The sequence below is a fragment of the Chinchilla lanigera genome, unplaced genomic scaffold (genome assembly GCF_000276665.1).
Source record: "Chinchilla lanigera isolate Chin_1 unplaced genomic scaffold, ChiLan1.0 scaffold00022, whole genome shotgun sequence".
NCBI lineage: Eukaryota > Metazoa > Chordata > Mammalia > Rodentia > Chinchillidae > Chinchilla > Chinchilla lanigera.
Window position 1 is genome coordinate 27,864,249 of NW_004955423.1, and position 17,471 is coordinate 27,881,719.

The 17,471-nt window shown below is 49.0% G+C and overlaps 1 protein-coding gene across 1 annotated transcript in view; it reads right to left on the reverse strand.

Moving 5' to 3' along the window:
* Nfia (nuclear factor I/A) overlaps positions 1-17,471 on the reverse strand; it is a gene marked incomplete at its 5' end in the record, with an annotated part of 308,332 nt that overhangs the window by 64,273 nt on the left and 226,588 nt on the right. Inside the window, 1 exon segment of the mRNA XM_013514428.1 lies at positions 2,076-2,204. Within this exon segment, the coding sequence (XP_013369882.1) occupies positions 2,076-2,204 (129 nt within the window).

A 17,471-nucleotide genomic window follows, 5' to 3' on the forward strand; every position in this document is an offset into this window, starting at 1 on the left:
TGACAGAAGCCCAGAGAACCTGGGAGCCGTCCTAAGTCTGGGGTAGGCCTGATGCTTTGGTATCCCCAGTTCCACACAGGCACATTTCTCTTCCCCTCCGTGCTGAGTGAGTGCGGACAGTAGAGTGATGCTCCTGTGTGGGGCTGCCTTGCGTTGGCTACGGTAGCACCTGAGCTTCATTTCCCCATGGAGCAGCCCAGGCTGCGGCTGCAGGGCTCTCGGAAGTCACAGCGGTTCCAGAGCTGTAACAAGCACTTTCAACAGGCACTGAAGAAGTGGGGCCATGTTCCCACCGCTTTATGCTCCTTCAGGAGTCTCTAAAGTAGTGTTTTATTTCAGTTTCTGTGCAAGAAGGTGAGGTTGGGAGGAAACAGTCCCTCTACAATCAAACCCAGGAGGCCAGCGGAAGGGCAGGAGGCACGTGCCTGCTCTCCTGCGGCTGGTGGGGCTCTCCAGGCTTCCATCTATGAGATGCAGCTCCCCTGTGTGGGAAGGTCCTTCACTCGCAGAGGCATCCTGCAACAGCTGATTGCAGTATTCTCTAAGCTTCTCTTCCCTTTGATAGCGATGACCAATGACAGCCTGCTTCTCGTCACTTTCCGAGTGCCTGTCTCCTTTGGTCGCTCTCCTCCTGAGCTGCAGGGGCCATGTGGACAGGAACTGCCCATCCCATCCGCCAGTGACTTCATAAGGTCTTGCGGAATGAGTGAGTGGACGAATCACGCAGTTCCTCCTGAGCTCCTGCAGAAACCTGTGCTTTTAACACTCACTCAACATCTGAATGCACTAGCCTGACTCTAGAGGTGAGAGGTAGCCATGCCTCGCCTCCCCCGGGGTCAGACACTCTGAGGGGGGTCATCTCTGGCTCCCACCTCCGCTCCCAGCTCAGTGCATGTTCATGACGAGGTGACGTCACAACACCACCTCACGGAATGGGGCTCGCTCTAGGACCAGCTCATCCAGTCACATGCGGGTGTGCAAGGGTGCGCACAGACACATACTCACTTACGGTAGCTCTGTGTTTACTGCATGTGTGTGAAATCATGATGATCTGGGGAAAGTTTTACCACCGATCACGCGTGTTTAAAGAGGAAGCAAGTGAGTTTTCACCATCCTGACCCAGAAGCTACTGTAGTGTCAGAGCGCTTCTTCTGTCCCTTGAGCGTCAGGAGGCTCCTGCGCCCATGTTTCTTTAAGATGCACACAGATTACACAAGAAGGGGTTCAGATCTGTGAGACTAACACTGAGGGCAATGTCAGGAATCTCCATTTCCCCAGGGGTGTGTCAGAGTAGACCAGAGACCTTAACTCTCCAAAACCTGTGATGACAGCAGCTGGCCAACGACAGAGCCCCCAAGCTGGACTGGATGACCTAACCGGATCGCACGGAAGAAGGCAAACATGGTCACAATCATTCCTGCTCCTACCATAGGAGGTGTGTAAACAAACTAGTAAATATTTCCATCTTGCAGTAAGATCAAATTAAGTGACTTGCTGACATTCTTGAGGTTTAAGTCTTGTCTTTAATGTGAAATACCAATTGTATTTCTTATTGACACATTTTAATAATAAACTTAAAAGCACAGGAGACAAAAATAATGCAAACTCAACTGCCTCCACTTCAAGAGGCGTGGGTGGGGATGCTCATCAAGCCCCAGCCCCAAACCACAGGCTGAATCCACCTTCCCTGGAAGTGGGTCGGAGGAGCAGAGTACGGATAATAACTCTGACTTGAAAACAGGTGACCACCCAGAGGGGAAACACACACCCAGCACACACGTGTGTGAACAGACACACGTGCATGCATGCACACACACTCATGCTTGTAGGGTGGGTTTGATTTTGGTTCAGTTCAAGCTGCGCCCTACCCCTTTGCTAATCCCATGTAGCAAACCTGTTGGCCCCTTCTGCCTCTAGAGGGGCGGGGGCGAGTGTGAGGCCCTGTGGCCTGAGACCCCGGGCCACCCCACAGGACTACACAGCACCCGGTCCTGTGGCCTGAGACCCCGGGCCACCCACAGGACTACACAGGCACCCGGTCCTTGTGGCCCCTGCCCGCTCCACACAGCGCTCACCTCGGGGGCCCGTGATGACCGGCCGGTGGTGCTGCGTGAACGCCGTCCCCAGCGAGGAGGTCTGCGAGGGCGAGGGGCTGCTGAACCCTGACTTCTCTGACTTCTTCAGTGCGGTTGGAGATGGCATTCCTGGCAAGAAGGAATCGGTGCACTTCAGTTCATGGACAATGGCATGTGCGATCTAAGGGACGACACTGAGAGCATTACACGTTGGCGGGCAAACTCAGCAGAGTGGGAAGTGCTGGAGGGGCTTTGTGTTCCTTGGGCGAACAAGCAGAGGGCAGCGCTGGGACGCTCCAGGGCTGACTCCAACTCACTGCAACAGTCCACCTGGGTCCTGTCCTCCCTCTGTGGGGTTTGTGCATGTGGGGCTCTGGGGAGTGACGCCCTTAGGGACAGGGCCAGCAGGATCCCCAGGGAGCTGGGTGGCGGCCCTGGACGGGCTGTGGACCCTGGCCCTTGCAGCATGCTCTCTTACTGCTCAGCCCTGAGGTGAGCAGCTGTGCGCCGCTACACACTTCTGCCATTTGTGCCAGGCCACCCGACAGAAACCGATCCACGCACACCCATGCGTACAGCAGTGGGCCAGCCACACCTCAGAAGCCACCACGGCACCCACCCACAGATGACTGGGTAGAGAAAGCGCGGTGTTCATACCACGGGAGCACTATGCTACCATGGAGAAGGACAGAACTGAGGCACTTAGGAAAAGGGATGGAGACCATAATGTTAAGTGACACAAATCAGACACACGAGCTAAAGTATCACATGACTTCTCTTTTATGAAAAACCCAACATACAGATAAAGAGCAAAATTAAAGATATGGGAAACAGAGATAGATCTTTTGGGAATGTGAAGGGACCAAGGGATGCCGGGAGGGGGTGAGAGAGAACAAGGCCTGTTATGCATGTGCCCCAGCTCACCACAAGGAGTGTGATTATTACCGCTACACACATTAGTAATAAAATAAAAATTTAAAACAAATGAATAAACAAAAGCAGAGTCTGAGCAGGGACTGGGGCCTCTGAACCTGAGACTGGAACAAACTCTTTCTTCACGGGTGATTACCTCAGGCACCCATCACAGTCACGGAAAGCTAACCTGGGGCTCAGTTTCTCTAGTGATTCCCCGAAGCTACGTGTGTGACCTCTGACCCTCAGAGAGACCTCACCAGTGTCCCCTGTCCTGCCAGATACCTTACCTCAGCACAGAGCACTTTCCCCACATTTTAAATAATTTAGCTCTTTTAACATAAAAATGCCCTCAACAATGGCAGCTCTGTTGTTCATTCAATAAATTATTTATAACAGAAAAAAAGAAAAGATAAAAGTAGAAGAAAAAACAACCTGTATGCTCAGTAACTGGGGACCAGCCACACCAGGGCTCCTGTCGAGGAGGCCAGGGCTGGACCTCGGTGGTAGTGGACGTTTACACTCGTGCCAGTGTCCACCAAACCGAGCAGCCCCAGGACCCGGACCAGTGAGGTGCAGGCAGAACGTGTACTGCACCGGGCCACCGTGCTGAAGGACGTCTCCTCCACACACAGCAGCCCTCGGGCGGTGGGCCTGCTCTCTTGTCTCTTCTGTGGTAAGTGTCTGTTGTTTTTGTTAAGGAAATACAGTAAAAGCTTGTGTTTTAAAAATAACATCTGTACTTTATGCTTAAGGCTTTCTCAGCCTTGGTCTCCTGCCTAGGAGACGGCTTGGGAGGAAGCACGGGGTGTCACGGCTGCTGTGCGGGGCCTGTGCCTCGCCGGCCAGGCCTGCAGGACCTGAGAGCCCAGCAGGCGCCCCTGAAGCAGGAATGAGTCGGTGGGAGTCGCCACTGCACAGGGCGCATTCATGCTCACTCAGGCTTCCAGCACAAAACGGGGCGGCTGTGGAAGGACCTGAAGCCCATTCCTCCTGCACACCTGTCTGCGCCACTTTCTGCCTATGACCAGAGGGCTGTTTGGGAGCTGAGGAGAAGTGATAAAATAATGGCCCAGGTCAGCAGCTGTTACGTACGTGCACTGTGCCAAGCACTTCCCAGGTGCAGGTGCAGCCAGACACTGCATGTGCTTGGGTGGTACCTAAAGAGGCCCTCCTCTTGTCTCTGACCACAGATTTCCTCAGTGCCACGCCACGCTGTGATGCTGAGTGTGATGACACCGAGGATCCCACAAGGACACAGGTCACGTCTGCTCTGCCCCCCTCCATGTGCAAGATACTTACCAAAAGCCCGGACGCACCTTGTGGGACAGAAACATATTTAACTGCTTGTGCAGATCTTGGTGCTCTACGGCACTGCACGGATCTCAGCGTGATCTGCGGCTTTGCCAATAAGAGCGTGGGCCTGACACAACAGGGGGTTTTGACCCCAAGAAAGAGACAAGCCGCAGACAGGTCAGTGCACGTTTTCATGGTCAGGCATGAGCGTAGCATGGAGTGCGGTGTGACATTCTAGCTGGGCACACTTGGATCTGAGCCTTTCTCAAAGTAGCTCTGTGAGTTGAAATAAGGACACAGTCCTTGGCCAAGTGACTTCTGTCACACGTGCAGGCAGGCAGTGACACCACGCCAGCGTTCATGACACTGAAGTGCATGGAGCTCACTGCCAGGCACGTAAGTGTCACATGATTACAGTAGGAAAGAAATCCCAAGAAGAAAATTAAAGAATGAAATGCTAAAGGTGTAGGTAAATCTCTCGAGTTATTCAAGTCTCTTGCACAAATCAATTTTTAGCTGCCAACCAATCCACTAATTTAAACTCAGTTAAATGCCTGAATTGTGTCATGAAAGAGGCAGTAACAGAATGGAAAATGAAAAATGTCAAAACTTTGAAGAGAACAGAGGTTTTTTCCTTCAAACAATGAAGTCATTGATGAAATCCTATATCGGATCTAACCTTACTGAAGAAAGCTTGGCTGGACTCAAGACAAAGTTATTCCTTGGAAACATTCATGTTTCCCTCGCCATTCTCGGTACTGCCGAAAAGCTGCTGTGATTTAATCCGCTGTCCACCCTTTAAGAGAGGAGTTGTGTGTAAAATTCAGGCAACAACCAACACCAGGAAGGACCGCACTGGTAAACAGTTAGACTCCTTCAAAGAGTACGGAGGACGACACTCCTGCCTTCACCAGCAACCTGAGGAGCTCTGCCCCATCTTCTAAAGTTGTCCTGCTGAGTAACATGAACCCTGGGGCTGTCATGAATCTCAAAATTACTTTGTGTTTTCAATTGTTAAAGACTCCTATCGAGCACACTTCCTTATTACATACTTTAATATTTTCTCTACATGCATAATGTATGTTTTGGTTAATTTGCTTTGTATACTTAATTGGCCAGATGAAATTTCAAAATGCTAGTAAACTGCTGTACGTCAAAAGCTAGAGATATGAGTCTTTGCTTTTAGTTTTGAAATCAAATTTGGTTCCTGTCCATTACTTTAAAAATGAATTCCCTGTTAAAAGTTCTTGTTGCCAGTTATCTAGAAACAACTGTTACACAATTAATGCATTATTTAATGACTGGCTTTTTCTCAGTAAATCAAAACTTTAATTTCAATGTATTTTCTAAAAGCATAAGGTTTTTTTTTTTTTTACAACATGGTTAGAAAGTAAGGCTCCTCTTCTGGCTGAAACAAAGTATTACTTCAACGCTCAGTACAGAGTACAAGAGAATGTTACGAGACGGGAGGCAGGGGCAAACATGCGCTGACCTGTCTGCGGCTTCTCTTTCTTGGGGTCAAAACCCCATGTTGTGTCAGGCCCACGCTCTTACTGGCAAAGCCGCAGATCACGCTGAGATCCGTGCAGTGCCGTAGAGCACCAAGATCTGCACAAGCAGTTAAATACGTTAAATATGAGTAACGCGAACCCTGTTGTGGTGAAGGCACTGGTGGTGCCCGACGGGGGAGAGACCCAGCGAGCATGGGGGGTGTGGCCCAGTGGGAGAGATCGCGCCTACACTCACACTTGCTTCCCAGCACTGTGAGGGGCACGGAGGGAAAGAAGACAAGAAAAGGCACTTTGACAGGCACCGGTTTCCTAAGTGCACAGACTTCCTGAATTTCTTAGCCACTAGGGTCGCTCCAAGTTGTATTCCGCAGGCAAAGCTATGGGGTGGAAAGCACAGCATCCAGGGCTCCGACCCACAGAACTGAGAGACAGTCGAGGTGGGTTGCCATAGGTTGCTAAGTGGGTGGTACTCAGGGGCTGGTAATCAGGAGCAGCAGGAACCAAGGAGAGACGCTCAACTGCAGGACTTGCAGTGCCAGCAGCGCCTCCTGCACAACTCCTCCTCTCCAGAATCCCAGGGGTCTCTGCAGGTTTCGCCGGGCTGCCCCCCACGTGGCCCACCCAACCCACCCCAGGGTTTTTTCTCAGAAAAGGCCTAGAAAGAGATGGCCACTTTGTGACCTTCCACTTCCATCTGACGCTGCCGAGAAATGTGGTCAGATTAAATGGTATTTAACATTCAAATAAATTCTCTAGGTCTCCTGTAAGAAGTCCAGGTTCCTTTAGGTAACTTTTTGCTACAGCCTGATGTCAGAGAAATTAAAAAGAAGAAACAGGGAACAAACAGTAGTGAAGTTGAACTTTTCCCTGGCCCCAAACGACGAGATCTGCCGAACACTCTGACCAGAGGTCTGCAGTGCGGACTGAAGAAGGCTTCCACGCAGCATGGGAAGCCGCAGGGCTGGGCTTGGGATGAAGTTTTAGGGTCAGGGTTAGGGTTGGGGTTGGGGTTCACCTGAGGTTTGGGGTTAGGGTTTGCACTGCTCTGGAGAGAAACGCCTTCAGGAACTGGAGGGGCTGCGAAAGGTGAGGGAATGCAGGAAAAGCTCACCAGACATGACCATTCTAGCAGCAGAAACCACAGCCCGCCAGGTTTCTAAACAGGACACAGTGGCATGCCAGGGGCAGTGTGGCTTCTGTTGGAATGATTTACCAACTTATCATCCTGTGAGAACTGCCCTGGGTGAACATCGCACCAGGCCACAGGCCTCATCAGATGTGCCCCCTTGGGCATCTGGAGGTGGAATCCAGGTGGCAGGCGGCCTGGAGGACGGGTGCAAGTGGGCTGGGAGGTGAAGGGGCAGGTCCAGAACAGACTTGAGGTCCGGCACTGCTCAGCACTGCTCAGAGGACTGTGCGGACCGCAGCCGCTGCCCCGAGTCCCAATCCGACACACAGCGGGCTGCGATCCCATGCCATCCAGCTGCCCTGCACACCTGCTCCATGGGCTTCCGGCGTGACTCTGACCCCAAACCTGCAGGCAGCTGAGTCCCCATGCCTCAAATGGCTCAGGGACGCCCAGAGGTGTAACCCCACTGCACACCCACTCTCCCAGAAACCGACTGAAACTGGGGTCCGCGCATCTTGAGCCCTTACGTGTTTCTCTCCAATGCACCTAGAACCCCGCAGAGAGGAATCCTGTTATCAGGAGGTGTCCAGTAAGTTGTTGGAGATCGGAGACTGTACATTTCAGGTGCAAGGCCTGGCAACTTGTCACACACACAGATGCAGTTTTGACGGTAGCCCCGAGAGTAGAGCAAGCTCCCAGGGAGCTGAGCCAGGCTCAGGACAGACACGGATGTGTCCAGACCTTGACCCTGGGGAATGGGAAGTGTGGAGGCAAGAGCCGGGCAAGGTGGACCCTCATGGAGGGTGGCGCAGGGAGGGGAACGCAATGGCCCCGGTAGCCTTGAGAATCGTGCCTAGGACCACAAGCTGTGGGGAAGGCAGGGTGGAAGGATTCCCCCGCCAGTGGGGAGTGAGCAGGCCGGGAGAGGCTGTTGTGTGCAAGCTCTTTCCTGTTGAGGAGGGCGTGGAAACAAGGTAGTGGCTCTGGGACGGGGTGAGCATCCCAGAACTTGTCGCTTTGCAAAGACACATCCCCTCATGTAGTCTCCTGGCCATGCTATACACAGAGTGTCCTATTTAAGTCAAGAAAGTGTATTTATAGCTCAAGTTTCTCATTTGGTTTTCCAAAGGAAAAAAAACCCCAACCAAACAAAGGAGGGTTCTATGAGCTACACTGAAAGAGACTCTGAAGTATTCCAGGAATCATCTGTGTTGTGTAGCAAAGCTTTTCTGTGGTCTTAGGAGTGGTCACTTACGGTGTCAGTGGATATGCTGAATGTATCATCTGTAATTTGAATTCAGAGTCTTGACCAAGAAATAGCACAGGCACTTAGAAGATTGTGACCCAAGGCAAGTTGTAAAGCAGCAGATGCACACCCAGCAGCCCGGGGCACCCCTCGCCTCTTTAACAGGTCACTCCTCATGCACCTTCCTCTGTGGAGCTGGCATGGAGTAAGTTCTGGCTCCTCCTCAATGTAAACATGGCTATGGGAGGGGGGCATTTTGGGTGGATTCAGGACATCGAGGCTGCCACAACTGTGCAGCTATGGACAGACGCTCCTCTGCCCACAGGGAGGACCTCTGGCTCTAAGTGGGAGGATTTGTGTCTGTCAGACCAATGGCTCCAGCATAAATTCCAGCGACCGCTTCTCAAGCCCAGGGTGAATGCTGAGGACCAGGACCGTGTTCTAAGTTACCCACCACCAGCACATTTATGCTTGGATGCATACCTTCCAGACTCAGGGCTACACCACACTCAGCAACTCCCCCAGCGCAAGAGCAGGACTTTCCTGCACCTCCTGGGCTCCCCCGGGGTGACTGGCTTGCCCCAAGAGTGGTGCAGAGGAAAGGTGGTGACTGCACAGGCCTGTCCCGCAGGTATAAACACACCTACTGTGACGAGAGGCTGTGAGGATGCTGCACTTCTCTTGGTCTGTGTCCTAGTGACAAAGCCTGTCAGGCTCTTCTCATGCCGTGCGTTATAATTAACACACTGACCAATAAAAAGGTGAAACATTCAGACTGTTGATTTTTATCCTTTTTCAGTGAATAAAAATGGTTTAAAATCATTTTTATGATGGGAAAGATAAAATGCAAGTTCATAAAGCTTCTGAGGTTCATCTTTCTTACTCTATACACAACCATTTAAAATGCGTTATGGGGACCCGAAGAATTACCACATCATGAAGAGTTTCAGGGCATTCATTTAAAAGGTCGGGTGACACGAGTGATTTCTTTAATTTTTTAAAAAAATGGGAATATGAAGTAAAAATTATATGGATTATTCAAGAGAAAAGAAACCATGAATTCTCTAATGTATTCCAAATGTTCATTTATGAGTGAAAATTTACAATCACAGAGAATAAAGAATAGACACAAGGGAAACGCCACATAAAACCGGTTTCCGGGCCAAAAGGAAAGTCTCTTGACTTTCTGGAGGATCTCCTTTCTCCTCAAGCACACCCAGGACTGGATGGAGGAAACTGCTCCACACTCTTACAAGTGGATGGAGGCTCCCTACTGCCTCCATGCCCACCCTGCAGAGTCCCTACACACATCACATGGGACTGTAGGAAGAGGGGATGTTTCTGAGAAAAATAAATTATCTACATAAAAATAAATGGAATGGGACATAGTATTCCATTTATTCTGCGTAGACGTCCTGCTGGAAAAGTAAAAATATGTTTGTTTATATCTCCCTGTCCAACCTGGTAGCTACTAGCCATTTGTAGCTCCTCAAATTTACATGAATTCCACACAGCCCACGTTTGAGTGCTCAGGAGCCACTGTGACCTGTGGCCACAACACGGGATGGGGCCAACCACACGTCCCTCATGTGTGTCTGTGTGACACCAAGCAACTCGCCGGTTCTGCTGGGCAGCAAGGAGTGAGCTTGCTTTTGAGTATTTTTCATGTTGAGCTTTTTGGGTTCCCAACACAAAGCAAATGCACTATGAAAACCCAGACTTGCACGGGAGGCTTTCCTCTGCTCTCTGAAGAGTGCCCTGACCCAGCCCTGGTGTGAAGTCCCCGTGGACACTTTCCTCGGCATGGGACATCAGCTCTGGCCATACAAACCTATGTGTTCACTAGCGTGTGTTCTTTTCTGACCCTCAGAACACACTCACATGCTTGGAGTCTGAGGCCCCACTGGTAAAAGTCACTTGGGATATGCACAGTCCATGATGTCCCATGTTTGGGACACGCTTACACCACAGACCAGTTAGATCCAGCATTCATTGGTCACATGCAAAGCACCTATCACGTTAAGGGACAGAAACCCGAAGCTGATTGAAATATTTCATAGGGGAAAAAGAATATAATTTTAGGCCTCTTCAAATTGCTTGAACTGTGAAATGAAGTAATAAGCACTAGAAGTTCTGCCGCTAGAATCTGGCTGGGTATAGTCAGCATTTTCTGGTGCAACCCGATGACGGCAAAACATCTGACTCTTCATCTCTGCACTCTGGTCATCTGCTCAGACAAACAGCTCTGACCTCCACCTGTTACTCAGTGAAACCCGCCCCGATCCCTCAACAACCCTGTCCTTTGGCCTTCAAAGGCCCGAGACGCCGAGGAAGTGGAAGCCGGAGCAGCGCAGAGACTTGGGCTGGCAGCACTTTGTCATTACTTGGTGGCTCACAGTTCTCACTGGGAGCTCCGCAAGCTCTGCAGCCAAAGAACACAATGTTTTCAAAGGCAATGCCTGTGGCTGCAGGTCGGACAACACATTTCCTCACCTGAACACAAAATTTGTCACAGAAAGAGGTTCTTTCTTAAGCTACCAGTTATATAGGAAACTTCTAGCCCACTCCTCAGAGGAAAACCTCTCTCTCCCAGAGTTGTGCCTTCATTTAGATAGATGAGCCCAGCAGTCATTTCCAAGCTTAAAAATACCTCAGGTTCAAGAATGCTCATGATGCTGGTATTCTGCAAAACAAAGCAAACACAGCTTTATGGGTGCAAAAGCACCATGTTATGGTTAGCTCTTAACGCAAACAAATGGTATAGGACAAATAACCTCACCAAAGCAACTTGTGCAAACACAGGCAGCACGGCTGGAGGCACAGTACCTGAGCAAGCATTTGCTTTTGGTGACGGCCCGCCAGAAAAGGGTGCTCTGTGCGAAGTGGAAGTTGTGGGAGACAGAGAAGACGCTGCAGCCTCATCGAGGGGGGTTAGTGCATGGCTCTGCTCCTTGTCGTTACATGACAACACAACGAAAGATCGGTTTACTTCTGAGTGCAGTCATCAAAAACTATGCTGTTTTCTTCACTGCCTTCGTATTTTGGAAACATTTTATTAAAAATTATTTCTGTGACACAAAGGATAATGCTTGGCAGAGCTTTGTGTATCAATTAGGATGACAAGTTCCTCCCGTTCAGTCTGACTTTGTCCAGTGTCTTATTCATGTTTGGTGAAACCTGCTCACCATGATGTCCTCATACTTTAGTTAATGATTTACCCTTTTCCTTCTTGTATTATTGGGCCAAGTTTTAAAGTTTGGTTTTTACTTAACTAAAAACTGCTCATGGCCGACATTTTCTCTGAAGTCATGATTTAACACTTCTTTTCCACGTTCACACTTCTTTTTTCATTTTGGAACCCAACACAGGGATCCACTTTTAAGCAGACAGCACCCCAAGCCAATCAGAACAGGTTTCTAGCCACACACCACTTCCAGTGCGTTCTATACTCAGTGCTGAGCATTACCAGCACCTCTGAGAGACAGGTCTTTAACAAGGAAGCAAACCACTAGCTGCTCTAGCCACGCGAGCCCCGCACCAAAGGGCTGTTTCTGGGCGTCTACACTGACAGACAGCTTCTTCCTTGTTTGCTCCCTCCGCTTACTAACTCTCATGTGACAGCTGCCACCAGGCCTGCCCCGAAAGTGAGTACGAGTATCAGACCACATAGGAGTATTGGACTTCAGCAATACCGGACTCTTCCCACAGGGAGAGCGGATCTGTGTCTCTGGTTTTAGTCAACCCGAGGCAACTATCATGTAGTCTGTGTGGTAACTAGTAACATTTTTGAAAATTATATCTCTGGAAAAATCCCCAAATGTGTGGCTTGGACAAAAATTTATGTGACCCAGCACAAGGACTATGTGTTACAAAGATTTTTCCTTTTAAACTAGAGGCGTGTTAGGGCATAGTGCTGACGGACAAACCCATAAAAATATCCAGCACATCAAAAGAAGAAAAATTACTAGTTAAGCCTTTTGAGGATAAAATTTCTGAAGAAAAAGACATCACTCTCTTGGAAGAAAGAACTGTTAAAATTAGAAGCAGGTGTCACCACCCTGAAGTGATAAATATCAAAGAGTAACTACCCTGAAGAGTGTTCACAAGCCTCCCTCACTGCTCCTACCCTTACACGTGTAATCTGACATAAGGACATGCAGCATGGCTTCTGTACACCCCTGCAGTGGCCTGGCACGTGTGCCACTGCACGGCCTCCAGACGAGCCGCTCTTCCCCTGGGATCAGGACACAGTCCTTGGCTGTGGGTTCTGGCTGCACCCAGTCCTAAGTCCCTAGGTATCCTTGAGAACCAGGTATAGCTAAGTGACTTCCAGGTTGGGCTAACACACAGAATAACCCCGTGTGACAGAGGACACTGCAGGTTAGATGGGGATATTCCTGGAATTTCAAATGCCTCAAGAGTCTTTCCAACTATGCAAATGATTTTGAGAACTATCTCTTGTTCAGTAGAAGGTGGACTATCCCTAGAGATGCGCTCTTTCTTCCAAAAGAGCAGCAAGATGCTGGGTCCACATGAAGCAGGCCCTGAGGAACGCTCTGCAGGAATACGGAGCATTCATGGCCCAGTACCTGAGAGCCGGGCTTCGAAGTGGGTGGAGGTGCTAGACTCCACAGAGGTCCTCCACAGACCTATACTTAAAAAACAAGGCTCTGTGGGGGGGTTTAGTTGGTTAGAAAGAGGCACAGTCCTTCTTTCTTTTACAGAGCCAAGCCCATGAACTTGGTTATTTAACATTTAGACAGAAACATCAGTATATAGGAAAAAGCACACGACGGGAAATAAGCTGCAAACAGCATTTAGTGGTCATTCCACCTGTTCAACCAAGTTTAAGAGCTGCTCTGTGGTAGAGTGACTTTTCATGCCTGAGTGTCTCCCATGGGAGACCGGCTTGTGTTCAGGCCGGGGAGCTCAGCACCAGCGTGTTGCTCAGGAGCTGTGAGGAAACAGTCCTGACTTGCTGTGCCCACGGGAGCACCTCTCATCATCCTGTAGGGTGTGGCTCCTCCACCATCTGAAAACGGGTGTCAAGTCTCTGATCAACTGATGAGTTTATGCTGTATCTGACGCCCAAGGGTGGGCAGAGAGGGGCACATGGTCCTTACTGTCATCCCCACAAGCAGGAAAGCCCTGACTGGGGCTGCAGGCCCTGACCTCTCTCCTCCCTCCAGTGCTGCAGTACTGACAGGCCCTGGTACAGCACTGATGGCCAAAAAAGGACTACTCTATTTGCACGTAATCCGATGGTGTGACTCGGGGTCACGTAACATTTAAATAGAAGCATCAGTGTGCAGGAAAAATATGAAAGCGGGCAAGGGAGGGAAAAGAGCCCGCAAACAGTATTATCCGTGGTCTGCACCACTTTCGACATGAATCAAATAAACGACTAGGTATGCGCACAGACACATACATGCGGCTATCTATCCACACGTGCGTAGTATGCACATGTTCACAGCTTAGAACCACATATGGCCCATGGTACATGCTTAATCAACACAGCTATTTCTTAAAAAAACACTTACATATTTTAGATTTCCACTACATTCTAGTGATAAAATATGAGGAAATATATTTTTATTGTTAATCAAATTTTAGTGTTACTTAAGACTAGGAAATACCTACACCGTGCTCACAGACTAGAGCTGAGGGGTTTGCAACACTACTTTTGTCTTACAAAGAAGCTAAAAGTACTTCATGTGTAGTTCTACAAATATTAAAAAATATTTATTAGACACAGGAAAACACCACGGCAAGCCCTAAGTCTCATCTTCCTGTCTATCCATCTGTCCATCCATCCATCCATCATCTGTCTCTTTTATTTTTTATTTCTCCTCTTCCAACTAAAGTTGATGGTTATTTTACCCATCTGTGAACTTAACCTCTCTCCTGAATACTTGTGTTTCCTCTACATAAATGATCCTGTCACATTCCATGGCCCGTAAGTCTAAAGGCTGTTTCAGGTGAGACCCTGGAGCACAGGCGCAGAATGGCATCCCCTTCGCTAGGTGAGGACTTCCTGGGTGTGGCCTGTGTGCAGCCTGGGAATCTGCATTGTGGCACTCCGCAGTGAGGCCCAGAGCCCAGCTCATCTTCAGCTGTCATCCATGCACCCCAGTGTCCTGTCTTTGTCTCCTTGATGCAGCCATGTACAGTATGTTTCCAGTTACATTTCATACTATTTTAACTCATGTAGCACTTGAGAGTTTTTCAACATGCTTACCAAAAAGTGCACAATTGTTCTTCACAGCTTTGGGCTGGTTAAGCAGTATTTGCGTATGTGACAGTGGCCTGCACACAAGACCACAGCTGGCACTCAGGAAGTGGCAACTCTTGCTTTTTATCATTTGATCTTTCCACAGCTATGAGGAGGCAGGGCTGCTCACTGTCCCCAGTGAAATGAAAATTCAGAGTAATTTGCTAAACGGTCCCAGTCTTGCTCATGGTGGAGTATAAGCATTAGTTTCTTAACTCTTGTGCCTCTTCCTCTTACAGTACCTTCTCTTTTCCTGTCTAGCTCCCTTACGAGGCGTGGTCGAAGGCAGTGCGCTCTGTAGCAACTCCTCACAGCGTTCCTGGCCCAGCCTGCACATGCAGCCCTGCAGGGTGGTGACAGGCTGGGGCAGGGGAAGAGCCACACAGACTGGAAGTGTATCCCCTGTCTCCCATCCATCCTCGAATGCTGTGCAGCCTCATTCATCTTCGAACATGACATCAGGAATGTGGAGATGAGGATGATGTACTGGTGGTCAGTGGAAATGTAGCACCTGCCCTCCTGGAAGCTTCTGTACTCAGAGCATCGCACCTGGGCTCTGAGCAAGGGGCCCCTCCCTGGCGGGCCCTGGGAGCCATGCAGCACAGCTTCCCACGTGCCATCAGCTACGATGCATGTGCGTGGTCTCACCCAGCTATTCACCGTCGTACCCCACACATGCTGAGGGTGTCCCGCACCATCGCAGGTTTTGGAGTAACAGCCGCAGTTCTGCTCACCACACGCTGCCATGCGTGCGTACCCGACACACATAATGAGGACACGTTTGTGTGAGGAGAAGGTTTCCTTTCCTCTGGTAGGGAGTGCTTTAGACTCTACCAGGGGTTGTTTTAGGCCTTTTTCTGGCATTAACACCTGCACAAAGGGGTTGTAATCGGTGCCTTGCTGCTGGGCAGTTCTGATCTGAATCTGCTCATCTGGTGTTGACGCTCACCTGCGTCTGGTCTCTGTTAGTAGAAGACATTTCCTGAACTCTGCAAATCAGCCACCTTCGTAAAATATTTTAAAGAAATTCACGAGTATAAATTAATTTCTTTTAATTTAATGACATAAATTTGTTGATTATTGTAACTAGATTAGGTCCATAATACTTATTAATTTTATTAGTAGAAGGACCCGTAAAAGTGATTAGATCCATTTGAACCACCAGGGGTCCAAGCCACCCCATGGGATGGGTGAGCATGTGGCCCAAGACCATGCCAATGCTCTACCACTTGTGGTAGCGCACACCATGGTAAAGACGACAAGGCCATGTTACAAGGTGGTTAGCTTGTTTTGTGACGGAGCTTCCCTGGGTAACCCTTCCTTAGTGCAATTTCCCTGATGAGAAGGGTCATTAACGAGCAGGCCCTGTCACTGTACCCAGGCCCCCAGCATGCCAGTCTCTAATGACCAGGGCTCAATACTAAAGAGATAAGGGAGGTGAACGCTGTCACAGCACGGTGCTCTCCTACGGCTCCGTTAACCCAGGGGAAAGCCAAGGCATCGATCTGCTGGCAATGCCCTGGAACAGTGACTGTCCTACAATGGCGGTGGCAGCAGGTTTCATCGCTCTCCGCACCACATATCAGAGCCTCAGAGAGACCCCATCAGTGTGCCATTGTGACCAGCAGGCTGCCCTCTGTTGGCACCAGTAACGGGCCTCCTGTGTCAGCTGGAAGTGTAAGTTGGTAAATTTCCTCTGCTCAGAAATGATGAATGGTGTCAGTCAAATCAGGGCAACAGGGCTGGGAATCCAAGAGAACCTAACACGTGGCTTCAAAATTATAATAAACTATCATAAGTCTGTGAAAAACCCACTGTGCCCAACCCTACTTCTAAATGCCCTGGGTCATCATGGACCAGATGTTTACCAAAATATTCTTCTATTTTGAAAATGTGTTTAATTTACTAATAATTGTGATAGAAACAGAGAACATGCTATTAAAAGACTTAATTTTGATCTTTAAAAATTAGAACAACTTACTCTTTGGGAAGAAGAAAATTTATCCTTGCGAGTATCCTTGAAAACTAACAGTAATTAAATTTACTACTTGTCATATTTGGCTTTAAAACTTTCAATGAACTGTTTGGAATTTCCTACATTTTGGCCAATGTAATTGTGTCTGTTGATAGTTTTAAGATTCCAACATCATTATAATACAGTTATAATATATATATAATTATAATTGAATATATTAGATTTTGAAATTTTTCTGTTGGAGAAAGGTTGATGTAATGGTTGATACACTGTGTCAACTTGCGAAGTTTAGAAGTTTAACTAAGCAACTCGGCAGGGGCCCAGGGCTGGGAGACAGTATGAGTGCTACACCTGCGTGGGGGGTGGGGAAGTTGGCGGGTGGGGGGATAGCCTGCTTGCAGTATAAGGGAGGAAGGAGGCTTGCTCTCCTCCCCTTTTGCTCTTGCTGCTTTTGCTCTTTTGCCGCCCTGAACTGTTGCCCCTCACCATGCCACCCTGCCTTGGAGCCAGCTGGCTGCAGACTGAAACTCCCATAAACTGTGAGCTAAGTAAACCTTTTCTTTCTTAATTTTGGGTGTTGGGTATTTTGTCTCAGCAATGAGAGAAAAGTAATTGACAGAGTTAAGCAACCTCTTAGGCCTATATTCAAACACAGTCCTAAATTTCACTCCAAAGTGCTCTGATTTCATGGTTTTTCACAATAAAAAATTAGCTTCACTGCATAGCTGCTGACAATGACCAATGCTATATGATCAACACGGGTGTGGCCCCAAGTCTGGGTGTGGAGTGGCCTGGGCCCTTGGGGTGAGCCCCAACCTCAGGGGCACAAAATGTCTACAGAAGGGTCAAAGAACAGCCTTGGAGCTGTCTCACAAGGAAGGAAGGAGGACATCTGAAGGGAGCTTAAGTTTATATATGCTCTCTAAGAAATACTGAGTCTCACGTCCAAGTATGGGTACAGCTTTCTGCTGGGTTCCAACCTAAACCCAGTTCAACTGCTGTTGTTAAGTACTGTGTCCCTAACTGTCTGGTCTGACTTAATACCACGAATCCTGC